Source organism: Musa acuminata, chromosome BXJ1-3 (assembly GCF_036884655.1).
Source record: "Musa acuminata AAA Group cultivar baxijiao chromosome BXJ1-3, Cavendish_Baxijiao_AAA, whole genome shotgun sequence".
In the NCBI taxonomy this organism is placed as follows: Eukaryota; Viridiplantae; Streptophyta; class Magnoliopsida; order Zingiberales; family Musaceae; genus Musa; species Musa acuminata.
The window spans coordinates 2,787,251-2,813,162 of NC_088329.1; the positions used below are offsets into that span (position 1 = coordinate 2,787,251).

General features: G+C 39.6%; 3 protein-coding genes and 1 long non-coding RNA gene across 12 annotated transcripts; 1 reads left to right on the forward strand and 3 right to left on the reverse strand.

Annotated features, from left to right (window-relative positions):
* Positions 1-317: 317 nt before the first annotated feature.
* On the reverse strand, positions 318-3,101 carry LOC135616758 (uncharacterized). 7 transcript variants are annotated; one of them, XR_010488472.1, is made up of 3 exons: positions 2,012-3,101; positions 1,744-1,832; positions 318-754 (listed from the first exon to the last, which is right to left on the reverse strand). It is a non-coding gene; the product is annotated as an uncharacterized LOC135616758 (long non-coding RNA). The 7 variants fall into 7 exon arrangements; XR_010488474.1 differs by having other exon boundaries at positions 1,997-3,101; XR_010488468.1 differs by having other exon boundaries at positions 2,044-3,100.
* Positions 3,102-4,830: 1,729 nt separating this feature from the next.
* LOC135616754 (uncharacterized) lies at positions 4,831-6,692 on the reverse strand. Its single transcript, XM_065116308.1, has one exon. It carries the CDS (start codon positions 6,258-6,260, stop codon positions 5,043-5,045), a length of 1,218 nt encoding a protein of 405 aa, XP_064972380.1. The 5' UTR covers positions 6,261-6,692; the 3' UTR covers positions 4,831-5,042.
* Positions 6,693-9,213: 2,521 nt separating this feature from the next.
* On the reverse strand, positions 9,214-14,167 carry LOC135616768 (pentatricopeptide repeat-containing protein At5g39710-like). Its single transcript, XM_065116332.1, has 3 exons — positions 11,754-14,167; positions 10,591-10,673; positions 9,214-10,506 (listed from the first exon to the last, which is right to left on the reverse strand). Exon 1 carries the CDS (start codon positions 14,135-14,137, stop codon positions 11,870-11,872), a length of 2,268 nt encoding a protein of 755 aa, XP_064972404.1. The 5' UTR covers positions 14,138-14,167; the 3' UTR covers positions 9,214-10,506; positions 10,591-10,673; positions 11,754-11,869.
* Positions 14,168-15,140: 973 nt separating this feature from the next.
* On the forward strand, positions 15,141-25,441 carry LOC135616776 (uncharacterized). Of its 3 annotated transcripts, XM_065116342.1 has the most exons (14): positions 15,143-15,509; positions 16,432-16,505; positions 16,709-16,792; positions 16,927-17,007; positions 17,828-17,908; positions 19,519-19,611; positions 20,722-20,898; positions 22,482-22,661; positions 22,780-22,847; positions 22,956-23,007; positions 23,194-23,247; positions 23,337-23,429; positions 23,832-23,898; positions 24,981-25,441. In XM_065116342.1, exons 1-14 carry the CDS (start codon positions 15,368-15,370, stop codon positions 25,070-25,072), a joined length of 1,338 nt encoding a protein of 445 aa, XP_064972414.1. In that variant the 5' UTR covers positions 15,143-15,367; the 3' UTR covers positions 25,073-25,441. The 3 variants fall into 3 exon arrangements, with proteins under 3 accessions (XP_064972424.1, XP_064972414.1, XP_064972433.1); XM_065116352.1 differs by lacking the exon at positions 23,832-23,898 and having other exon boundaries at positions 15,141-15,509; XM_065116361.1 differs by lacking the exon at positions 20,722-20,898 and having other exon boundaries at positions 15,145-15,509.
* The last annotated feature ends 471 nt before the right edge of the window (positions 25,442-25,912 follow it).

The window sequence follows — 25,912 nt, forward strand, 5'->3', positions numbered from 1 at the left end:
ACAGAGCAGCGTCAGACGGCACCGCCCCAAGCTCCCGGGAAGGGACGTATGGCATATCTTCTTGGTACGAACTCCCGAGATGGGACGGGTGACATAAGGCTCCGATTTGACGTGGTGTTAGTGGTGACGTGTCTAGGCCGTCAAAATATATCATATCAGATTCGACTGAATGCGATCGGTGAGACAACCAATCCAACCTTTTGCAAGATTGGATTCACCCAGCCGTCGGTTCCGCAGACAATGTCTGAGGCGATAAGAGGGTGAGCCCTCCTCTTTGCCCCAACTTTGGGTTGCTCATCATCGGCAGAAATGATGCATCTTAGAAAGGCCAGAAGACCAGGTTGCTCTGCTATTATAGGTGCACGGATTGTATCGTTGGTGGATAGACCGATGGGGCCCTTCGACTGGCAATCCCATTGATGGCAGCAATATGACAACATGGTGTTCGTGGGAGATAACATCATTAGGAGGCTGCAGGTGGAGCTCGGGAACCGGCATCATGAGGTGAGACAGGGGAACCCCTCAGCCTCAGCCACAGCAGTGTGTTGCATTTGGTTGGTGCTACCTTCTTGCGGAAAGGGCATCTGGCTTTCCATGGCTGCCGAGATGTAGATCTAGTTGTAGATCACACCGTCAAATCCAAACGATGGCAATAATAGATCCTGCTCAGAGTTCTGGTGAAGAAGAGAAGAAGTGGGTGGTGAACTATGATCATCTCTTTTCATAGATTTACTTGCCATCATAAAAGAACAACCTTGCAAATCATTGAAAGTCATTTATGAGTTTTCTTGCTTGGATGATTCTGTAAGTATTACTACACAACAAAATATAGAACTAGAACAGCATTCAGTTTCTGCTGCGTTAGAAAAGAGAATTGACAATGATCAGTATTTATTGCTTCAATGGAGACAAAAAATCAGTATAGCTGATCCAAAAGATTACTTTGCCATGTCTCTGGCTTCCAAAGGTGGAAGTTTTGACACTTGATGACAAACTAGTGTTGACTTTAGGTTGACAATGTAGGTTAGAGTTAGAGGCAATTCCAAATTCAGTGAACATGGATTGGTGGCTTGCTGAATTGTTGTTGCCTAGATGGTGAACATTCTTCTGCTGGCCATGTCCATCAATTATGGTCAGAGACACCTTTCTTAAACCCTAGTTTTCTTGCCGAGGCCCTCAAAGTGATGCATTCCAGCCACAAAGTTCTGATCCCTCAATTGCCTGGTCATGGTGGGAGAATTTGCCCAACATGTCCATGTGAAGGATTGAGAGTTCTGCCTGTCTTGAGGGTGGCAACTGGTTGTGGTAACTGTCCCTAAGACAAACCCGGTCAAAAGAAAGATCAATACTCTCTATGGTCTAGCACTCACTTTCCACACAACAAAGGGGACCAAATGCTGTCATTTTACTGTTGTGCTGATATGGAGACAGGGAAGGAAATATTGCAGGCCATATGCTTAATCTCTGTGGAAATATTTCTGATCTTTATTTGATGTATCATGCAGTTCTGACCTACTGAACCAGAAAATTGTCATGCTTGATATGTAACAGAGGCAGCTGCTATAGATTAGACACTTGAAAACCATCTTTCCAAATACTGAGGATGATACATGCTTAAGGATGCAGCTGATATGCTTATTATTATGATGTAGATGAAATCATTAAATTTCTTATGTAAGGTTTTTTAGTAGAGCACATGCAAAACCAACACAAGAACAGTGGCATAAAAACTTGTTGACACACCTTGATGTTTGTCCAGCCTTTTTGCACTCAAAACAAGCCTGCATGACACACTCTGTTTCTCCCTGCACCATGTGATTTGCTGCTCATATCTGCATCATCCACATCTCAATTAAGAATGAAACATCCCACAGGTAGATTTCAGAATTTCCAACCCCAGAATGAAGTCACTATCAGTTAATCTATCAGAAAGCTAGAGAAATAAAAGACCAAAAGCATGATTTATTTATCTTCCCCACCACACAGACAAACCAACCTGCAGAGTTCATACCTTCCCTGGTAGGTTCTTAGAACTAGCCATACCTTTCTGTGTCACATTCCAGCTCCAAGTTTCTTTACATTAAATATGGGCAGTAGACAGTGGACCTTCCAAAAGATCAAATGGGAGAGAACAATTTGTATTGGTATTCTTTCCAACAAGAGTCTTTTTCAGGATTGAACAACAGAACTCCTACAGTCCACATTAAATAATTCTTCTTTGAATTTGATATTGTTGCTTAGATGTGATATAGACAAGGATGAGGTAGCTAACCACCTAGCATGCTCAAACTGATGAGAATAGTTTAGTATAGTTTACCTGTTGACATCAAAATGCATCATCAACCTGGTTGAAGATGATTAAATACATTCCACCACAATACTCTTTCAGATTTCATACTCTACTATGAAATATCCTTAACCTTTGATGCACTCATAAGACCGGCCATAGTGTGTATGAGTCATGAACTAATGCTTTTTAGGACACACATTGAATTGAGAGCCAGTGTTTCTAACACTTAGCCATGCCCCTGCTGAAGCTTTTTCTTTCATTTCTTGTTGTAGTCCCAGCAATGCCAAGCCTTGAGAGAAAGTCTTGATCCAAACTTATGTTGTGGTCCAGAGTGTCGGAAAGCTACAGACCACTAGATGAAACAAAAAAGGAGGGCTCCTATCTTTAGCTTCACAGAATTTTCTCCCTGTCTCTTTGCTCCTCCTCACAAACGTGTATTTATACCAGTCAATGGAGGGCTTTTTTCTTTATTCTTGGGCGATGAGGTTGAACCTTCACTACCTCATTCCTGTTGGCTTCAAGCTAGCTTTCATCATAGCTTACGTTTGATTGTAGTTCTTCAACACCATAACCTGATCAACCATTCTTGGCCTCCAAAAAATCACAAGCTTTGGTTACTTCATCTCTTTTCTTTTATGGGTGTTTCACTTGAAGGTGATGAGGTGAAGACAGTTAAATATGCCAAGGCCTAGCTCATGATAGGATTCTTTGGTGATACCAGTCATATGATTTGGTGGTAGTGAGGACACAAAAATGGGACAAGAGGAGAGACAACCATCCATGTAGCTTTTCAGGTCTGGTTGCAGTCATCATGCCCACTTGACTTTAGTTGGTGAGCTGCTCTGTTTGCAGCGAACTTCACCTCATTCTGGTGCGTGACACACTGGGAAGCCACAGAGCTTAGCAATTCGAGAAGTTCCAATCCGCCAGCCAAATTTTCTTAGTGATCCCATTAAACTTTCCACTACAGCATGCAGGACACAACAACACACATGCTAACATGCATTCATGGTTAGTTAACTGCTCATTTCATCCATACACAACTAATACAGGCTCAGGAATCAACCCAAATCCTGTCTGGCTTTCTATCTTATGGTAGTGATAAGGTGCTGAGAAGGAAGGTTGCAGTGATATGATTCTGTGAATGCATCTCTGTTCTATCCAAATGCTTCGGTGTCATATAGTCCAAATGGTGGCAGACGAATGTATTGTACCAATGGAGGATTTGCTGCCTTTACCCTCTTTTCTGAGACTGAAAAGCTTTTCATCTTCCTGTCTGCTCAAATTAATTCAGGTTTTCTTCTACAGTGAGAAGGGGAGAAGGAAAGAGAGGGTGGAATGCTGTATCATATAAATTTAGATCTAGTCATCCAGCAAATTTTCTTGGTGATGTGGTCTCTCACTGACCTATCTGTGGGGACTATGGATGGTCTCTCTCACTACATATGGTCGATAAGAGACCATATCATCCAGTAGGTTTTTCCAGGGTGATTCAATCAAACTAAGTAGCAGTGTTCAAGACTGGATGGAGAGTTGGGAGCCCATCATCTTAAAGCACACACCTGACGAGATAGAGAGACGAGGATGACATCAAATGTAAATGACAGGCGACGTCTGAAAGGCCACTCCCAAACATCCCATAATCTCATACACCTAATCATGTGCACCTTCACCTGCGAATCCAATCTCCCAACGAAAACCATGGCCGGTCATCCATCATATCATTCTAAAAAGTAGAACTCATCCCTCTCTCACTCCCTCAAAACACACACACACACACCCACCCCCATAGAGAGAGAGAGAGAGAGAGAGAGAGAGAGAGAGAGAGAGAGAGAGAGATGGTTCCTGTCAGCTCAGATGGGAGAGTGCTGTCTGACAGGAGGACATGAATAGAGACTGAAACCGAGCAAAATAAGAAGAACAAACATCTAAAAAAATGAAGATCTGACTGAATAATTAGCTAACCCATGGCTTTTAAAACCATGTCCTGATGCTTTTGAGATTTCTAATGGAATTGTACCACCCTGCTGCCATTGCTCTTTTGTTTATGCTGCTAGTTGTCTTCAAGAGATCGTTGTTGCCACTGCTGTCGTGCCTATTGGGTCGAGTGAATCCTGAGCACAACTTTCCTTGCGTTTGCGGTGTTCCTGATCTAAATTCTAAAGATTTTTTGCCGGACGACGGCGTACCAAAATCTTGCCACCGATGTTTCCTCCACCCCATGATCCAAATTCCGTGTACATATCATGCCAAAATGTGTCCTGAAACCCAAGAACATAGCAGAATTTTTCGAAGCACAGTGTTAACATCACATACTGAAACACACGAAAAAGCATCCTTCCTTTTCTTGTCTCGCTGCTACTACTCGTCCTGTCAATTGCACCACTTCTCTTGTCTTTAATCTTCATGTCTTCTCCCAGGAAAATCTCTCTCATCGTGCTTCGACTACTGTTTGTTGGTTATGTCTGAAGTGAGCATGCACAACCACAATGGAAACCCGGGAAATTGGATACAGTGTGATCTAAGGACAGAGAAAGGCCTATAAAAACTGTTCCAAACACTGTCATTTGGTGATGAAAAGAACGGCCTGGAGAAACCCTATTTACACGCCAAACAGAGAAGACAAAGAAGGGAGAATCATGTATACTCACCAGTACTGGTGCTACATATGTCACATGCATTAGAAGAAAAAGCAGCGAGAGCTCTTCTTCGTCCTCCTTCTCGACCTAACTACAACGCTCTTCTCTATCTCCTAATCAGAATAATGAATCCATGACTCCACCATGCCCTCGCCTCTCGTTGCCACGACGCTCCCCGATACCTTGTCCCCGGTAAACTCCGAGGGGGGCCCCGAAGCCGAGTAGTTCGGCTTCCAACCGCTACCGACTCGTAGTTGTGAGTCCAAGTAGTCATCGATGGCGGTTGGCCTCAAGTGCGCTAGATCAGCGCCGCCGTCCGTCCAGCTCGAATGCAATGCTTCGGACCCGATAAGCCCTGGCGGAAGACCGCCGAGCTCATGTGCTTTGTACGCGTCTGAGGGTGTGATGTGCAGCTTTGCGTTGTAGCTTGCCGCTATGGCGGGAAGAGTGTACTTTGCTTGGAGTTGTGAGGGTTGGAGGAGGCTTTGGAAGTTGAGGATGGGGCTTTGGTGGCTTACAAGAGGTTGCCTTTGGCCTCCGGCAAGACCAAGATCATGAGAAGGTGACCGGTAGTTAGAGTCATCAGTAGGAATTTTGGTGTTGGCACTAGCAGCAGCAGTGTTGGTGGTGCTCAAAGGACGAGGAGGTGGAAGAGAAGAGATGGGATTAGTAGTAAAGGAGGGAGGAGCTTGGAGTTTCTTGGGTAAGGGACGGAGGAGGAAGTGGGGAGGAGGCGCGTCAGCGGGGTAGTAGAGGTCGAAGCGAGATCGCGCGAAAGGGGACGTAGAGGCGACGGAGAAGGGAGGGGAGGGTATGCCGGTGAATTCTTGGACCATGGCGCGGAAGTTGGAGGTGTCGGTGGTGAGCACGGTGGTAGGGGCCCGTCGTGAGGCCCTGGAGCGCTTCTTCGAGCTCCTTGGCGCCGCCGCCGCTGCAGCGGCGGCGATGGGCTGCTCGAGTTGTGGTTGCATCGACGACGACGACAACAGGCTAGTAGCCACGGGATGGGCCCCGAGTGAGGCTGCTGCGGCGGTGGCGGCGGTGATGCAATTGGAGGAGCTGGGGATGAGGTGGCGTGGCCAAGGGGCGGTGGTGGAGGAGCCGATGGGAAGGAGCGGGGCTGAGGAGTCCAGGTAGGGGAGAGATGAGTCGTCGAAGAAGTGGTGGCCGTCGTAGGAGGAGGAGAGTGGTGGTGGTGACCGGGAAGGCGGGAGGGCGGCGGCAGCTGCTGGGGAGGAGTGGAAGAAGGCGGAGAGGGAGTCGACGCGGCAGTCGAAGTCGTCGTCTCCGCCGCTGGAGGACTGGAGGCTGCTGCTGTTTCCTGAGTCCATAGCAGGTGTCCAGGATAACGAGAGGAGGAAACTCCAGAGGAGTCTTCTTGGCTAAACTGCAGAGGGAACAGCAAAGATGGAGCTGAAACTGCTCATTCTTCTGATATAGTAGCACGGGAAGCAAAAGTGCAGAAGCACCGCCAACAGCATAGAAAAAGTAGCCTCTCTTTTCGAAAGGATCAATAGAACTTAGGACACAGCATTCCAGAAGAGAGAGAGAGAGAGAGAGAGAGAGAGAGAGAGAGAGAGAGAGAGAGAGAGCGAGCGAGCAAATAATCTGTGGTGGCTTTCAGACTCGAAAGGTGGAGGACCGATCAGCCATGGGCTCTGCGGGAGGAAAGGAGGAGAGATCGTAGTAGTGGTGGAGCAAGAGAAAGAGATAGAGGAATAGGAAGGGGAAAGGTAAGGAGAGGTTCTTCGTAGCTTCCTTCTAATTTTTCCTTGCTTGTTTTATTTATTATGGAATAAAAGAAATAGCTTAAGTCCACGTTTCCACTAAAAATCGTGGAAAATGAAAGAAATCTAAAAAAAGAATAAAAAATCTTTGAGAAAATTTTTCTTGTGCACGTAAGCATGTCATTGGTCGATCAAAGTGCGGTCGGATACGACGCCCTGACCACAGTTGCGGATTCTCTGTCAGAGCCAAAGCACGCTCCGCAAACTTTTTCCAGCCCGGGATCCCAACATCTCTGGGACCCGCCAACGATTACTCGACCCAAGAACTCCATGGCTGGCTGACCGCGGACAGCAAATCTGCACTCCATAAATCAAATCCACGTCTCGTAGTGCACAGTAGTAGTACGAGGACCGGGCGACCAAAGACTTGCAAGCTTGGCATCAAATAATAATAATAATCCTAATAATAATAATAAATTTCCATCGTATTTAATTATATTACATATCTAATTTGACCAAAATAAAATTTACATTCAAGAATGTAGTCAACGAGAATTTTAATGTTCTTTTTTGGTAGTATATAAAACCGCATTGCATGTATTGCACATCAAGAAATTTCTCGATCGAAAGGGAATGTGTTTTCCTCACTAGCAAGCATTTGCTTGCTGAAGAAAGGAACAACAATAAATATGATACATGTAAACTGCTTTTCATCACCATAATTCTGATGGAATACTACCTACCAACCTAAGTAGCAACTCATACACCATTAAATAAGGACTGCTAATCACATCTCGTTGGCGTAATCGACATGACAATCGATGGGTTCGTGCCACAAGACGATAAGGTTAGGTCGAGATTAGGTTAGGGCAGTGATCTTGTGGTGCATGAGGAAAAATCGTTTTACATTGGATCTGCGTGCAAATAATTGTCCTCGGACGCAGTTCCTGCTCTGGTGCTGGAGATGAATAGGGTTGACATGTCCCCATCTTGTTCTTCAGGTCATCCACCTGAAGAATGTGGTGATAGATTGGCATGATCAATGTGAACAAGGGGAGATAATTGCCAAGGCATAGATCAGGATTGTTTGGTGGAATGATTCACACGTCTTAATTCAACAACCAAGCCTTTTAACCTAATCCAAACCCAACAGTGATGGTCCTAATCTGCATTCTTTGTTGCTCAACATCACCACTTCCACGTCTTTGTTTGACTAATTCCTTCCTTCCTTCCTTCCTTCCTTCCTTCGGGAGGAAGCTTTAGTTTTTGGCTCACCTACTCAGCTTGTCATTCATTCGGAGTCGAGTCTCTATTGTGAATGGTAGTCTCCTGTAGCGGGAGAGTTTAGGGGGTCAGAACGCAAGCAACAGGTGGCCACATTGCTGTAGTCGTAGAGCGATCGTACTGCCTTGCAAGGACTAACATAGGAGAGGTTGGACAAGTCGCACTGAAGCAGGCGTTGAAGCTTCTCAAAGGGGTGCAGCGAACGAGTTCGTCTTCAACGTTGGAATAGCTCATTGATGTGAGATCCATTGACCACTTAGTAGTAGGGCTTCGTTGATATGTGTGTTATACAATAATAAGTGTGAGAGGATTTCAAGTCTCTCCAAGGATTGAATCGCCACATCATGTGCAAAAAAAATTAAATGATTCCATCAAGATCATTTGTACAATTAATTTAATTTGACCAAGAAAGTCTTTTTATTGACCTGTCTCATAAATAAAACTCATTGTTGTTGATGATGATCACTGACTCATCAACGACAATGAGTTTTATTTATTTCTACACTTTTTTTTTATCTTTGATTGAGGTGTAGTTAATGATCTAAAGCTATAATTTTTTGCTTACTTTTGAAGATAAATAAAAACTAGATTTAGGCATGATTTTAATATCATTAATTGAAAAGTACGAGAATCAAAGACTCATAAGTTCATAAGATTATTCTCGAAAGAATAAAATCATATAAATATACTTTATGAGTCTTAATAAAACTATTTAGTCTCACGTTGATTAAAAAATATAAAAATCAAAGACTAGTAAGATCAATCATTATTTAAAATAAATAATTTCTCAGTTGGTCAATCGTACGGCCCAAGGGAGCAAACCCGCTCAATCAATGTGCACCTCACCTATAAGCCTCTAGAAACTAAGGGCTTATAAGTCCGTCGGATATACCCATCGCACCAATGACCAACTGACCAAATGATCCCTTATCAAATGCTTTAAGCCATTTCATTAACAAGTATGAATTTTGATGTCATAGGTGAATTTTTTTCTCCAAAAAAATTTCTGTGAAAGACTGAAAGACTGGATTTCAGAGTTACAGATATCATTCACTTCAAGCTGCAGATTGATCTTTAGCAAAAGATTAGTGTTATTTTCTTGAGGCAAAAAGCTGCAGAACTTGTTTTCTAAAAAGTGAAGTGAAATTTCTGCAACTGCTCTCAGCTCAAGTAGGATGATTTCAGTATGCTGTGGATGCTGAACACTATTATTTTTAGCTTGAGCAGATCTGATGCCTTCTCTCTTTGAAGGTGCATCAAGTACATCTCAAAAGAAATGGAAGCATGCAGATAAAAGCTGTCTTCAGAATCTGCACCTGGTTTGCCACTAAAATAAATCCACACCCCAGTGTACTGGGTCTCAAATCTAGACGCTGTAGAAGCTTGACTGTTACTCTCTAGGGTTTAGTAATCCTCTTCATGCACGACATTATTTTTTGTTTTCAGGACAGAAGAGATAAGAACATAAGATATCAGACGAGCTTACATTACATCAGTAAAGAAGCTTGTAAAATGCACCTCCATCCCCACCAAACTTTGTCCCATGGCTTGATGTGCTCAGCAGTGTTCAACTCGGTACACTAAACTCCTACCACAAAAGAGAGATAATAGGCAAAGACTGATCCAACCTTCCAAGACCTCGATCTTCTCGGAGAACTTCCCTATTCCATCATGGAATGACCGCTCATGTTGAGTGGCAGATGCTGCTAGAGAGACTCCCACATATTGTTCATGTTCTTTCATGGAAAACTGTCCTCCTCATCCCAATTGTGGCTCATAGATACTGAGAGCAAAAATCTCCGAATCCATCCAGCATTGAAGTGAAAATAGAGTGAAACAATGGAGAAGTTTTCTGAAGTCAACTGTAGTTGCCGCATCCTGTTGAGTTGTCAACTGTAGTTTTCTGAAGACAACGGATCAGCCATTGGATCCTGTTGAGTTGCTGCTCCCTTTTGTCTTCCCTGGTGACCTGTTGAACAGTTCACGTTTGATCTCTTCCTGTCGTTGACCGCTCCTCTAATACTTGATCAAAACCGGAACCAACTCCTTTGGGAGAGTGTCCAGGTCAAAAATTTTCCAGTTTTTCTTATTTATGTACGAGGACAGAAAAAATTAGAGAACTTGCATAAATGAGGTCAGTTTCCAAAACAACATCGAACCATTGCAATCAACTCCATTACCACATACTTAGGACCATTGCACCTGTCTAAAATTTTTAGAATAGATATTGGTAATATCATAGAACAAGCTTTGATATGTACTAGCAAGTTTGTTCCCCTGCAATCTAAGCGATCAGAGTTGGAGCAATGGAACTAATTTTTCTTCATGTATAAATGTACCGACTTATGTACAGTAATCCTCCTTGTACATTGCATTGCAAGCAACCTCTGAACTCCCTTTTATGTTGACAATCCCAGAAGCAATCCTGATAGAGATGCTTCAAGGTTGTTCCTGCCTTGTTACTTCCAGAATTTGAAGTGTGTGATACAATCAGTAACTATTTATGATCTGTTAACTAAATTAAAACTATCTGGTGATGAGTATGAGTACTGACTGATATATCACTCTGCAAGAGGTGAGACTTACATTGAATCAATTGCATCATAAATAAAATGGTAGTAGCAGTCATAGACATTAAAAAAAAACTCACCTTGGTTTAACTCGCTTTTGTACGGCTCTCCGATGTTACATAGATGTTGCCCCCTAAAACCATGCATACACATTGATCCGGCTCTGGTAAAAAGTGCATTAAGATCCCATTAAGAATACTAGATAACCAGAATCAGAAGGAGACAACCATCATGGTAGTTAGAACTTAGAAGAATACATTTACAACTTCCACCCTTTTCCAGACCCTTATTAAAGTTAAAAACTATTAACTCTCGCATGAGTCAAAATGGTTATGCACAACCTAGGATATTCTCCTTAAATTCAAAGAGAAACAAATAGCAACCAAGCCTCAAAATGCTTGCGTACGCTAAGGCCATAAGCAAATTGCATGGCAACACTCATCATGCTGGCAAACTTGTGGTGTAAAACATAATTGGTTAAACGAGCTCATCAACATACACATGACCTATAGAACATCCATCTATCCCATGGAACAACAAAATTCTCGAGCTTGTATTACAACTCACACATGACCAGAAGCTAGAATACTTTGCTTACAAGTCTGTATTACAGAAGTTATAGATTACACACCTAAGAGCCAGCTTTAGTCATACCAGATAAATATACATTTAGATTTGTAATGCAGCTGATGGTGTTAGATGAATCTTCCAACTATAATGCAGTTAAATTGAGTAAAATCCACAACTCACGAGATTAATATCAATTTTAACAAGATGCAGTCTGCCCAGGCTAATGCCTTCCTGTGCATCTCTTGCCATCACCCATTTAAATTTGCTCACCTCACCTGAATACTACATTCATAAGCCTCCTTTTGACATGTCCAAACCACCTCAATTAGTTGAGTGCTAGGATTCGTTCTCAACAGCCTTTAATACTGGAAAAAGAACCATGTAGCAGACCCAGAACATTGCTGTTGAGTAAGCTAACTGCACCATGGTAGCACTTGCCATTTTGGCAAGATGGCAAAGTTTTTAAGGAGAAAAAAGGTTAAACTAGTCAATGGTTACAGTACTAGCCCATTCATCATAACGAACATGGAACAGAAATTAAAAGCAAAAAAAAAAGATCTAAAACTAACAGTGCCTTATCAAGCTCAAAATAAGGGAAAAGATAATAAAATTTAGCAATTTTACATAGTAAAACTGATATTGACATAATCTAGTTTAAAGAAAACATATGTACCTCAAGTCTGGCTTTAAATTTTCTTATGCCAATGGAAGAACATGGTCATCAATCTTTGCCTGTAGGCATGATCTTTAGCAATATGAGATGAATTTCCAACATCATAAATTAGTGAGTCATCCTTTTAGTTCACCACCATTAGGAAGAAGTCCATCCTTTGCCAAGTCAGTCAAAGCATCCAACACAGCGTCCATGTTCCCATCCTTGTGGTTCACTTCAACAAGAACCTTTGATTTTTGAGAATATGTTGGCAAAGAACCTCCCAATAGCTGTTGAATTATTTGATCCAGTTTCTCATTTGTTCCGAACTGGGAAAGACCCTTAATAAGAGAAATAGCAGTAATTGCATTTGGAAGAAAACCAGCCTGTAGCATATCTTCATATAGGCTAACCGCCCTATGAACATTTCCTGCTCTACAGTGTCCATGAATAACAATGTTATATGCAGTAGCATCAGGCTTCCAATTCCTTTCTGCTATAGAGTTGAATACCTCATCAGCTTCATTCATCAACCCTTTCATACAGAAACCCTTTAGAAGCGACAACAAACTCTTAAACTCTACTTTGCCACAACAATCAATCAGTATGTCGTATGTAACACTATCAGGAACAGACTCATCATGGCACATCCTAAGCAGGAGTCGTTTTGCTTCCTTTGTCCGAGCTGCTTTTTGGAGGCCATTTATAAGCACACTATAAGTCACGACATCCGGAAGGATCCCTTTCTTTATCATTTCATCATGAAGAAGGAAAGCCTTCTTCAGTTCCCCCTCCTTGCAGTGGCCATCAATCAGTGTGGTGTATGTATAGTTGTCAGGACATATACCCAAACTCAACATCTTCTGAAAAAGCTTGCATGCATCATCCAGTCTTTTTCCTTCACAAAGACCCCTAATAAGTGAAGAGTAAGTAATAGCATCAGGCAAGATACCCTTGTCAAGCATCTCTTGATTAAACTGAAATGCCAGATTAATATCTCCATTCCTACAGTACCCACTCAAAATCGTATTGTAAGTAACTACATCTGGCATAAACCCATTTGTTTCCATATCTTCTCGAATAATCTTCAATGCTTCATCCATTCTTCCCAACAGACAATACCCATTAATCAAAGCATTATAAGTCACAACAGAAAGCCTAATTCCACTCTCCTTCATTTGTTTCATGATCAAGAGTGCATCATCCAGGAACCCCTTCTTGCAGAAACCATCGATCAAAGTTGTGAAAGTTTCCTCATTAAGCCTAAGCGCTCGTTCTTTCATTTGGCTGACAAGCTCCATTGCTCTCCTCAAGTTCCCAGCTTTACACATTGCGTTGACCAATGTAGTGTATGTGACAACATCAGGGGCCACCCCCTTGTGAGCCATCTCTGCTTGCAGTAGGAGAGCTCGATGCACGTCTCCCTCCCTGCAGTATCCATTGACAAGTGTATTATACGTAATGACATTAGGGACCAATCCTTCTCTCACCATCTCATCGACAAATTTGCTCGACTCCTTCACCTGACCCTTGTGGCACAGCCCGTTGACGATTGAATTACAGGTAACCAAATTAGGCTTAAGCCCATTCTCCTTCATCGTCATCAGCAGCATGCGTGCATCGTCAACCTTCCCCGACTTGCAGAGACCATCAATTAGAGTGTTGTATGTGACAACATTTGGCGAACACCCTGCGAGCGCCATCTCAGAGAAGAGAGATGACGCACGATTCAGTTCGCCCCATGAACAGAAGCCTCTAATAAGTATGTTGTAGGTGTAGACATTCGGGGAAACGCCGGAGCTAGTCATGTCGGCGAGGAACATTTCAACAGTTCGAGGATGGGTTCGACCAGAACGGAACATGGCGTCGAGGATGGAGTTATAGGAGAGAAGGGCAGGGGAAAAGCCAGCATCTTTGGTGAGGGAGAGGGCGGAGATGGCTTGCGGGACAAGGAAGAGGGAGGAGTATGACCTGATAAGCAGGTCGAAGGCGGCGGAGGGAGACGGAGGAGGGGGGCGGAGGAGGGGAAGGGTGGAGGCGAGGGAGTCGAAGAGGGCGGCGAGGGGGAAGCGGGAGGCGAGGCGGCGGGCGAGGGAAAGGGCGGCGGGAAGGCGGCGAAGACGGGAGAGGAGGTGGAGGGCGAGGGACTGGGGGCGGAGGGAGGCGGAAAAAAAGGGGAGAGGCGTGGCCCAGCGGAGGAAGGCGAGGAGGAGCGGGCGGTGGGGCTGGGCAAGGAGGAGGGCGTGGGCGGCGGCCTCCGGCGTGTAGGCGGCGGCGAGGGAGTCAAGGGGGCACCCGTGCCTGAGGTAGGTGAGGGCCTTCTCCGCGAGGAGGTGGTGGTTAGAAGCAGCGCCGGTGTCGAGGGCACCGGTGGACGGCTGCCCATGGGGACGCAACCCTGCCATGGAACGAAGGCGGAGGAGGCATCCCGAGAAGCGGGAGTAATAAAGAGGAGGTCCAAAAGCGGGACTTTTGGTTTGGGTCGATAGAGAGCCCAAAAACGGCCCAAATAGCACCCAACATGCGATGCTGACTTGACCGGAACTCGTTGACTTGTTCATAGATCGTAAGTGGATAAAGCGAATGTCTGAAGAGAATTGGCAATTTTCTATGAAGAAAGACACCTCAAAAGATCATTCAAGGAAGCACATTAACTGCTGCTTCATGCAGCACACACCACAGAGTGAAAGTTGTGAATGTTACTGCCCTCCAAAGGAAATAATAGTTCATTAAAGATTTTATCCTTACTATTAACTTGAAATTTCAGATGTACTATTTTCTTTAATGTAGTTGGCACTCTAATGCTCCTATGATAATAAATGGATAAATAATCATCTAAGCTATCTGATCTAATATAATGATCAAAAACATATATAACTAAATAAATAAATCAATAGAAATTTTAAAAAATATTTTGTCCATTTTAATTTCGTAGTCATTATTGTCTAAATCATTATCATGTTTATATTCTTATAATGAACCAACAATATTAATACAAATAATAAAAAAAAATATATGTACAGTTGACTAATAAACACTAGTCAAACAAATCTATCTAATATTTATATGCAATAAAAGAGTATAATATTTTTTATATTCAAAATAGTCTTACATGCTTAGAGTATCCTACTTCGTACCTCTCTTTTTTGCGCCAACTCACCGAGTCCGTTTGGACGGTCGCTGATTGCACCGATTAATGTGTGGACATACAATGGGCTACATATGAATGAGGAGTATTGGGCTCTCGGCCTAATTATTCGGACAAAGTTGGGCTTGCCAATTCGTCTCGCGTGACGAAACGCATCAAGATTACAAAACTTTTGCTGATTATTTGATGATCACGTTAAGATTTTAAAAACCACAAAATTGATTATAATTTGCTAAAAGTATCGATTTCGGCGGTTCAGCTCGCAATAGAAACATCGAGAGAAGGGGAGGAAGGGAGGATTAATAATAATAAACGGAAAGCGGAAGGGGGAAGGAAACCCTTCCGATACAGTATCCGATCACGAAATATACCTCAGAGCTTTAATCTTATCCTGTCTTCTTCCCATTCTCTTTTGATCCGTCGGTCTGTGCCGCTTCGGATCTCTTCTTCTTCTTCTTCTTCTTCTTCTTCTTCTGGGATCGACGGAATGGAGGGCGTGTTCGGTAAGCTACGCAACCTGGACGCTTACCCCAAGATCAACGAGGACTTCTACAGCAGGACCCTCTCCGGCGGCATCATCACAATCGTCTCCTCCATCGTCATGTTCCTTCTCTTCATCTCCGAACTCCGTATGTTGGATTCCCTTTGCCCTTCCGTTCGTTCCTTTGTTAGGTTCTGTGTGTGCTCGGTGAATTCTGAATGGATTTCTTAATTTGATCGATTTGGATTCTTTCTTGGTTCCAGCTACGGTTTCACCTATTCTTGGCCTCAGATCCTTTGTTTTCAGTTTCTTGGTAACGTCCGAAGAATTAGGTCGGATCATTTGGTTCTTGTTATGCTTGATAGATGATAAATTGTAGGGCAATTGGTTCCTTGTACATTAGTAGTTCGTGTTCGCTTCCGATTAGGGTTGAATTACGACTTACTATCGTTTTGACTTTGAAATTTCCGACCACCGGAGGGGACATTATCCATTAGAATCTTTGTTCTTTCATCCATCTAATCTCCTATCAAAGAAAGAAAGATTTGTACGGCTAGATTATCTATATGGTTTATTGCAAATTCACTTGTAGGAGTTATCCATCTCTATAAACATGATGACTTTAAACCTCATGCACGATTGTATATGTCGATGGGGCTGCAAATTATTCTTTTTATTTAGTACCTTGCATTGGGCCGGGCATTTTTTTTTAAACGAGAAATAGTCTCTCTGACCACGTATTGGACAAATGCAATCTTATATGTTGGGGAAAATAGAAAAAGAAAGACAAATGTCAAAATCGCGGACAACAAGAATCAGATTTAGTACACTGCAAAATCTTCCTTAGTTCAATATGTATTTATAAAGTTTTTTATAGGTCCATAGCCAGTTGTCCCCAGTTTTGATTTTTTTTTTCTTTTTCTCTTTTCTCATCAACTTGTAAGATTGCATTTGTTGTGTATTGCAAATGAAGAATCGTTTCTTATACTTTATACGTTGGAACTTTGCACTTTCTTACTTTCAAAATGCACTAATTATAGCTTGTTTTCTCTTTTCTTTTGTAATTGCAGGATTGTACCTTCATGCTGTTACAGAAACAAAGCTTGTCGTTGATACGTCTAGAGGGGAATCACTTCGGATCAATGTAATATATATATTGCTTCAACTCTTAGCAATACATGAACTACATCATTTATTGTTGAACATTGTCCTTTTTTTGGTCTGCATTTGCCATTACATCATGTATGCCCTTTAAAATTATAAAGGCTTCTTGTGTATCTAATTATATATGAATTTTATCAGTTTTTCGACTTATTGTCACAAATTTTTTGTTTATGATAAGTGCAGTTTGATGTTACTTTTCCTGCCCTTTCATGTTCTATGCTCAGTCTTGATGCCATGGATATAAGTGGAGAAGAGCACCTTGATGTAGTATGTATTACCACTAGACTTGCTTTTATTATATTTATACCTATCTATATTGGTTTCAAAATTATAATTGCTATTGGGCTTCTCATTGCTGATTTTTTGGTAACAAGAATTTTTTTGGATGTCCTTTTAAACAGAGACACGACATAATTAAGAAGAGGCTAGATTCTCATGGAAACGTTATTGAAACTAGACAAGATGGAATTGGTTCACCTAAGGTCAGTATTCTTTTCTTAAGTTGTTAAATATTTCTTTGTTATTTAGTTTCTAGTAAAAGCTATTTCACAGTGAGCATAAACAATTGTTTTAGACAATATGATAAACAAGATCTGTGTTGTGTTTAAGGCCATAATAGTTTACATTTTCGGTGATGTCAATTCGTAAAATAGTCTGGCCTATGCAAATTCTTCATTATGGTTTCCAGATTCTATTGGCCAGATTCTTCATTGTGTATGTTGATTGTCGTTTCCTGTTAATGAATGAGGATAAGCATGCTTAAACTTTCAAGTGTTAATGTGGAGCAAATCTTTAAAATATCAGGGTGCAAACTGTAGGATAAATTTGACTAACTGAACCACTATTATAGAAACAAAATTGAAGTTCAAGTTCATGGTCAAAGTCGGTGTTTATTAGTCCCAAGATGCCAATAGGATGATACGTGAATTTGACTGCTGAACCAACTGATAGGATTCAAAATGAGCACCTATAAAATGTTTTGTTTGGGTTCATGTAGTTTCATAGTGATGATATACCTCTAGCAGATTGCTAGTCAATCTACTTTGTTAGCTTAAGCACTAAATATCCTGAGAAAGATTATTTCTCAAATTGTCTTTGACCGATAACTGGTTTCTATTGCCTGTATTTATTATAAGTTGCCATGGATGACTTCTTCTCATTTTAGAATTTAGAGTAAATTGAAAGCAAATCAAATTTGTTTTGAGCATGTTGCCATGATGCATCACATATTTACTTTCCCTGCTATAAGGTGGTATAATATGAGTTGGTATGCATGAAATGCATTGCCATCATTTGTTACAGATTGAAAAGCCTTTACAAAGACATGGTGGGAGACTTGAACATAATGAGACATATTGTGGTTCTTGCTATGGTGCAGAAGCGGTATGTTTGCTCTTTCTAAGCCTTTGTGACTATACTGAAACGTCTTTGGTCCTTTATGTTTCGCAACTATATTTTCTGCTACAAAATTTTCTTTTCTTTTGATAGATTCACAGAAAGTAATTGCCGCTATTCAGCTTTTTTAGTTGTAGAACAAGTAACTAGATGTTTTTAATACTTGATGAACAATTTTTTGCACATCCATAACCCTCGATCCTACCCAAGGCAGGGCTTACAGGTCCAGTAAAATAAAACATCCAATGAACCTTAAGTAGAAGACAAGTACCTTTAAGTACCTTTTGAATTTAAGTAGAAGAAAATTATGCTAGTGGCTTTAGATGCAATGTAAATGTCTTTGTAGTCCTTAATCAACTAGTTAATCTAGATTTAGTCATCCAATGAGGCAAGCTCTAGTTGGTACATGTGAAGAAGGCCAAATTTCCTATTCTGTTTTATGGACTACCTAATGATATTTATCATAACCTTGAAAGAGACAACAATTGCTTTTTTGGTATTTATCATAGTTCGTCTCTTTTGAAGATGTGGAAAGAAAAGATTGTATATGACCAAAATTCATACATTCACTGCAGAAATCAGCATTGATGAATGGTTTGGTACCTCGTCACTGGGCATAATTAAAAATCAAGCAAATGATGGTCCTTCGCATTTTCCAGAAAATGTTCTTAGGGCCTTATAGAAGCTGTAACACCAGAATATTATGCATAATGTGCTAGGAGATCTGGTAGATCTAGAATATTTACATGCTGCTGCAAAAAAGTGAAAAAGATGGGAGGGTTGAAACAAGCACAAGAGTCTCTGTAATTAGTTCTTTTTTAGGCTTAAAAGTAAATGTTGAGTCACCATTATATAATAAGATGACGGTTATATAACAGCTTCAGTAACTGAATTGTGGTGATTACTTCACAGTGATTTCTTGTTGCACTTCCTGCAGAATAAATCTATGACAATACAAGAAAACTAATGTTCAAGATAACAATATGTGCGCCCTTTTTAAAATAGTTTTACTCTGCTTTGACGACAAGGCTTTTTTGCTTCAAGAAAATTTCTGTATATATAGTTTATTTAGCTGTTGGGACAGTTTGTCTAGGTGTATGTGTTACTTTTAGTTTATAGAAACTAAGAACAGGTTGTTGTTCCTTTGCCTTTGTTTGAAATGTTGGAGTTTCTCTATTAAGTTTGTATCTGGCCTAACATCATTGATAGTTATATTTTTATATGTTTTGCTTCAAGAGATTAATTGAAGATGTAATCATCCATGGTACAGTAACATATATGAGTCATAACTATCCAAAAAATTTGAACTAAAGGTTGAAAGTGTTAGTAGCAACTCTGTTGATTTTGTTTTATTAGTATGGAGAAAAACTGATACTGTTATAATCAGATTATCTCTCTTCAATATATTACTCTACATGCTTAATCTAGCAAGTAACCAATTTTTTATTATACATTAACTTATTTTACAAAATTCATTACATTTTACTTATTTTACAAATTCTACCTCAATTTTAACTTATTATGCATAGTATTTTTGAAATGCAATTGTATAAGGCATTCACAAATGATTGATAAATTTACATCTTCATGTTTCATAGTCTGATGAGGATTGTTGCAACTCATGTGAAGAAGTTCGAGAAGCCTATAGAAAGAAAGGTTGGGGGCTGTCAAACCCTGATTTGGTTGACCAGGTACATATGAATGTGTTCTTGGATATTTTGATTTATTGACTTTGATTTTGAGAAATTTTATATCTCAAGTTCTTAGTTGCTATAAGAATTCTTCAGTTTATGGCAAGCTGAGTTTACTGTGGGAAATGATATAATATATTCTCAGTTTTCTTTCTAAGTTAACTGCATTCGCCACTCTTAAGTTTTTAATCCTTTGTTATGATGTTCCACTCAACCTTTTACTGACTACAGTGTACTCAAACTGTTAATTCTGTTCACTTGAGTTGTTGTTTTTTGGTGGCAAGTTGTTTTTAACATCCAGTTGCACACAGAGTTCCTTAAGTTAGACATTCCTAAACCTATCTTACTGCAGGGTAAAGAAATACTGATGTTACTAACTGAATGTAGCTAGCAAGACACAAAGATTTCACTGGGAAAACTAAACGACTGACTGATATGATGTGTAAAGCTTCTTAAGAATAATTCGATAAGGAACACTGGTTTTGGTTGCAAAACCCATCTTCTAAACAACAAAAATTTTGAAGGCAGTTCTCTTTGATGACTTTGCCTTGATTCTATATTTTGGTCTCTTTAAAAGTTGAGAAGGTAACTATTTCTTGTTTGACAGGAGGCAATAGATATTTAGATTTTATCGGTATCAGTAATATTACCTCAGTATTGTGGACCAAGTAGTAGCAGGACTGCTCCCTTCTGCTGATAGGCATGAACTGGTTCATCTTTCTATTCATAAATATCTACTCAAGTTGTCTTTGCAACATGTTATGGAAGCTTAAATTACCAACCGATTGATACGACCAAATGATATTATTAGGATTAGGACTCACTGTGTAGGTTTGCAAGAGATAATGAACCATGGAATGAAATGAGGAAAATGTTTGGCAAGAATCAAGATAGAGTTTGGAGAAGATGCACAACAACAACAATTACACAATAAGGTCATAAAGTTCCTACTATTTGGGTTGGCTATATGGATTTTTTTTCTGCTATTGAGCTCTTGAGCTATGAAAAAATTATATCTTTAGATAAATTAAGAGTATTTGAATATTTAATTATAGTTTTTAATAAAATATTTTTACGTCTCTCTTTATGTCTCCTTGTCCTACTAATCAGGGTTCGTCATTTCGGATACTAGACTTATCTTGGAGATTTGTCGGTATGGTACATACCGATTTGTACTGGTGTATCAACACATGGTACACTGGAGCATATCGATGGGGACTTTGGCGAGCCATGTCTCGGTGGCGAGTTGGACCTATATGTACTGCCCATACCATATCAACTCGGGCGGTACAACAAACCTTGCTACTAATATTAGTTCTGCATCTTCTAACTACATCATATAGCATATATAGGTATCCTTAACATATGTTCATACCATTTGAACATGTCTCTCTCATCTTATGCTCTGTTGAGACTACAATAAAATATAAATTATTTACGGATAAAAATATTTCTTTTCCTACATTTCCTAGTAATTTCGTACATCCAACTCAATATTCCCATCTTAGCATTCTTAATTTCACAGGATTCAGATCCATAAAGCATCAGATTGGAGAAGAAACATTTTGACTAAAAAGATGGGCATTTCTTATTCCTTGTATATCATCAATAATATGTCTACTGGTATTTGAAGCCTATCTTCATACATAATCTCTCCATTGAAATAATGTTTTCCTGAATGTTTTCAGTCTGTTCCCAGTCAGGTTGACATGGAAATGAAAAGTTTTTCTTGTAACTGTAATTTTGTATTTTAAGTTATTTTATAATTAAGTTTTTAGAATACTTAGTTCTCTGTTCTTCCACTATATTAATCTAAAGTGTAGATATCTTATTATGAAGATGTATTCTTTTTTTTTTGGGTGGTAAAGACAAGACATACTTGAACTTCTTTGGCAGGTTTGCCTATGTAATTATGCAGAGTCTTATAAAACTAAATTTGTAGAAGTGACTATGTTTGTACTTTGCCGATGGGGTTATTATAACATTGGTCCTGCTACTATTTTTTACTTTTCTTCTTCTGCTAAATCACTTCGCTGATGAAATCATATAGGTGATGATGTTAAGACTTAAAGAATTGACTAAAAGAATGCCGATGGGGTTATTATAACATGGCACATTGGTCCTGCTACTATTTTTTACTTTTCTTCTTCTGCTAAATCACTTAGCTGATGAAATCATATAGGTGATGATGCTAAGACTTAAATAATTGACTTAAAGAATTGCCCCAGTTCATCTACCATTATTGTTCAATTGTTGTCAGCTTTTCTGGTTATTGTTTTTCAAATGCCACTAGGTTTCTTTTGGCAGCCATGGACCGTTAGCTGCTACATAAATCCAATTCTATTGTTCCCCACAGTTACCAGAGGTGATTGGCAAAATGTGCTGCTGTAGATTTTCGTTTGAAAACTTAGTATTGACAACAACTCCACCTAAATTCTTAATGTGATGATTGTGCAAAGCTTCAAAGAAGATGATTGACTCCACCATGCTTCTCTTCCGTTGTTCAGATTCTCCTGGAGTACTGTTCCAAACATTAGCAATTGCCAGTTCATCTCATGAAATGACTGGTCTGGAATTGCATTTAGCATCTTAACTAAGCTCATTTTAATTTTGCTAAGAATTGAAAGTTTATCTTGTATGATATGGTACCGAAGTTAATTTATATGAAGCAAGCACTTGTACTGCCTGATTTCATTCAATACAAATAAAAGAATAATACTGATCAGTTATGTACCATATGGTCCATACCACAGTCCTTGCTCTGATTAGTGCAGCGTGCACCATAGTAACTGTTATTTGAAACCTTAATGTAAGAAAATTCTGAGAAAAAGGAACATTTTGCAATTCTGACAACTCATATATTATCGTAGTGCAAACGAGAAGGTTTCCTTGAAAAGATCAAAAATGAAGAGGGTGAAGGATGCAATGTCTATGGTTTCTTGGAAGTCAAAAAGGTGGGTGGAAATTTTCATTTTGCCCCTGGTAAAAGCTTCCAGCAGTCAAATATGCATGTGCATGACCTGCTTCCATTCCAAAAAGAAAGTTTTAATGTAAGCAATTCTGTGTAACTCTAATTTTAATTCTTAAGCTTGTTAGGAGCTTCTTGCTGTTGGTTCTGAACTAATATCTTCATGCTAACATATTTTGCTTCCATCTTTGTAATTCCAGATTAGCCACAAAATTAACAAATTAGCTTTTGGAGAATACTTTCCTGGTGTTGTCAACCCTCTTGATGGGTAACTTCCTTCATTTTTCCAGTCGTGTAATTTTACATGCTATTGTGCAATCTCTTTTTAATTTTTTAAGATGTGATATAACATCTACATGCTTGTTGAAAATATCAGAGTTCAGTGGGTGCAACACACACCAAATGGAATGTACCAATACTTCATCAAGGTTTGTAGTATCATAATGTTTCCTATTTAAGTTCATGAGACTGCACACTCTACATCCTATTTGTCATGATGCTGTTTCACACTACTATGCCTAAATGCTTATGTGTTGTATTTTCTCATTGTAATGCTATAATACTGATGAATATTAGTTTTTACAAATTCTGGATACTAATTTCTTCTTTTGTAGGTTGTCCCTACTGTTTACACTGACATAAATGGCCGTACTATCCAGTCCAACCAGGTAAGTTTGACTGCTTATAGCAAACATTGTATCTGCAGTTTTTTTATATCAAATGATATTTTATGATGTTTCTGCATATTGTTGTGCAGTTTTCGGTGACAGAGCATTTCAAGAGTGATGACACTGGCCGACTACAATCTGTCCCCGGAGTGTTTTTCTTCTATGATCTTTCCCCAATTAAGGTGACACTTCTATGCACATTACTTTATTTGTAAATTCCTGTGTCCTCAGCCATAACCACCTTTACTGCATTTATTCTTTTCCTGTAAGCTTCTCGAACAGCATGATTTATTCTGAGCCATAGTCATCAATTCACAATTTTCATATTTTTATCCAGTTTATACTGTTATATTTGATAACCATTCCATTTTTTGTTTTTAGTTTATCTTTTTGTTCATTATTATAAGAAATGTTTTCTGTTTAATTCTGGTTTAATCCAGATTATGAGAATAACATAATATCTGTCAGCTGTTCTGAGTCTTTTTTTATCCAACAGATGATACTTTTTATAGAGTTTATCCCAACTTGTAAATCAAATGTTGAATATGTATCATGGTGAGATCTTACAAGAATGCGCTTTACAGGTTACCTTCATGGAGGGACATGTATCTTTCTTACACTTCTTGACTAATGTTTGTGCAATTGTTGGAGGTATTACTTCCTATTATTCTTATCATTATTATCTTCTTGGTGAAGTTTTTTCTGCAAACCAGTTAAGTCTAGTCTGATTGGTTAAATGTGGAATTACATAAGTTTTTCATGTACAATTGAGTTTAATGAAGTTCACCTTTTGCTTGTTTATGAGTGAAAATGAATTATGATCAAGGAAATTAGGCAGTCTAGGTATGTTATCTACTAATTTTGTGTTTATAAAACACAACCAAGAAAACATGCACCGTACGAAGTGGAGCTGTTTAATACTTAATGGTGCTTTCTATTGAGGTTACACCTTCACTAAACCTAATACCATGGTTTTACATACTGGCCCATTTTTTTAAAAAAATTATTCCCTCCATTCAAACATTACATAATGTGTACTTGACACTTAAGAAACATGAACTCCTGACCTCTTAACTGTGCACACTGCGGTTTAATAGCCATTGGGGTTTCTCCTTGGAGATAAACACCGGTCCTATTAATTTTAACAAATTATTGGACCAACATGTTACTGATATATCAAGTAGAATTTTGACCTATACCATTCTGTATCACTAAAACATAATTGAAAGTAATGGAATAACAAGTGGTATCAAGTTATGTATTCTGATTATGGTGCTTGATTGGATCAGCAAATGTTGGTAGGGACATACTGGTCCAACCAGTGTTTCAAACGATTCCTAAATAACTATATGTAACAGTCATTTTCGACACCTTTCCAGCTGCTATTACTCTATTTACACCTTCTGTGTTTGCACAAGTCATTTAGGATGGCTATGTATCCAATGTGATACGACGATCTCATGTATGTGCCTTTAGATGTAATATATAATATTTGTTCCTTCAGCTTTTATTTATTTTATTTCTTTGAGGCAATTGCATTGATGAATTGAATTCCATGTGTTCGCTTTATTCTTTATAAACAGTTGAGTGCCCTCTTTACTGCTTGCTGGGCCAAAAAAAAAGATAAGATCTACTTATAAGCTCAGAAAGTTGTATTTTGAATATTATGAATCTTAGACCTTCTCTAGAGATCTTCAACAACTTGAAGTTACATGTGTCTTTTCGGTTTTCAGGTATTTTTACTGTTTCTGGAATATTAGATTCATTTATCTATCATGGTCAAAGAGCAATCAAGAAGAAGATGGAGATTGGCAAATTCAGTTGATTATGTTTCTGGTGTAAACTCCAGTTCTGCTGATTAAAAGTCACAAGGGGAATTTGTTGCAGAGATCCAAGATTGTATACACCCACAGTTCCATCTACAAGTAATTGAGTTGTTTGATGGGTTAAGTTCAGGTACTTCTTTCTTTACCATCCCTCTGCACCCCAAGTGTTTTGGTGCACACAATATCACGCTGTGCTTAAAGATTCTCAACTTTGTGCGTGAACACAAGTCTGTGCTGATGAAAGACCATCTGTGGGCAGTTGAAACCAGCTTTCCTGATAATTGTGATGGAGAACTACAGATGATGTGGAGTTCATAGGAATCACAACTGATTAATTTGACTATAATTGCTAAATCTTTTTCCTGGAATTTTATTTAGCAGCAGATAGTATCAACAAATTGTTTACAAGTGTGGTCCATGACTCTACTTGTGACGCTAGTCTGAACGAGTCACTTAAGCTGAAGACCCTTGATTCTAGTGGGACACCATTAGCTTTTGTATTTGTTTTGATAGTTTAGTGCGGTTGTTCATAAATTCAATAGAAGAATGAAATGGATGCAGGATGTTGGAGGGTTGGCAAGGAAACCGAGTACCTGAGCTAGGTTAAATTGTGTTGTTGCAGATACTTGGATGTGGAAATTGTGCAAATCATCATTCAATCTATTATGGAATTCCCAAAAGCTTGTGCAAGCTTATTCCTGTGACATGGCTTATGAGAGGGAATCTACCATGAGTTAAGAGTGTCTTTGAATCCAGTCTCATTCTTATCCATACTAAACTTGAACTTGGTCATGGTCCCTTAATTATGTTTGAAGTCTTACATGCCGCTGAGCCCTCCA

Coding starts and splice junctions, on each gene's coding strand:
- LOC135616754 (XM_065116308.1), bottom strand. CDS start 6,260: ATGGACTCAGGAAACAGCAGCAGCCTCCAGTCCTCCAGCGGCGGAGAC.
- LOC135616768 (XM_065116332.1), bottom strand. CDS start 14,137: ATGGCAGGGTTGCGTCCCCATGGGCAGCCGTCCACCGGTGCCCTCGAC.
- LOC135616776 (XM_065116342.1), top strand. CDS start 15,368: ATGGAGGGCGTGTTCGGTAAGCTACGCAACCTGGACGCTTACCCCAAG. Junction 16,793..16,926: donor GAGAAGAGCACCTTGATGTA/GTATGTATTACC, acceptor CCTTTTAAACAG/AGACACGACATAATTAAGAA. Junction 23,430..23,831: donor ATGATCTTTCCCCAATTAAG/GTGACACTTCTA, acceptor TGCGCTTTACAG/GTTACCTTCATGGAGGGACA.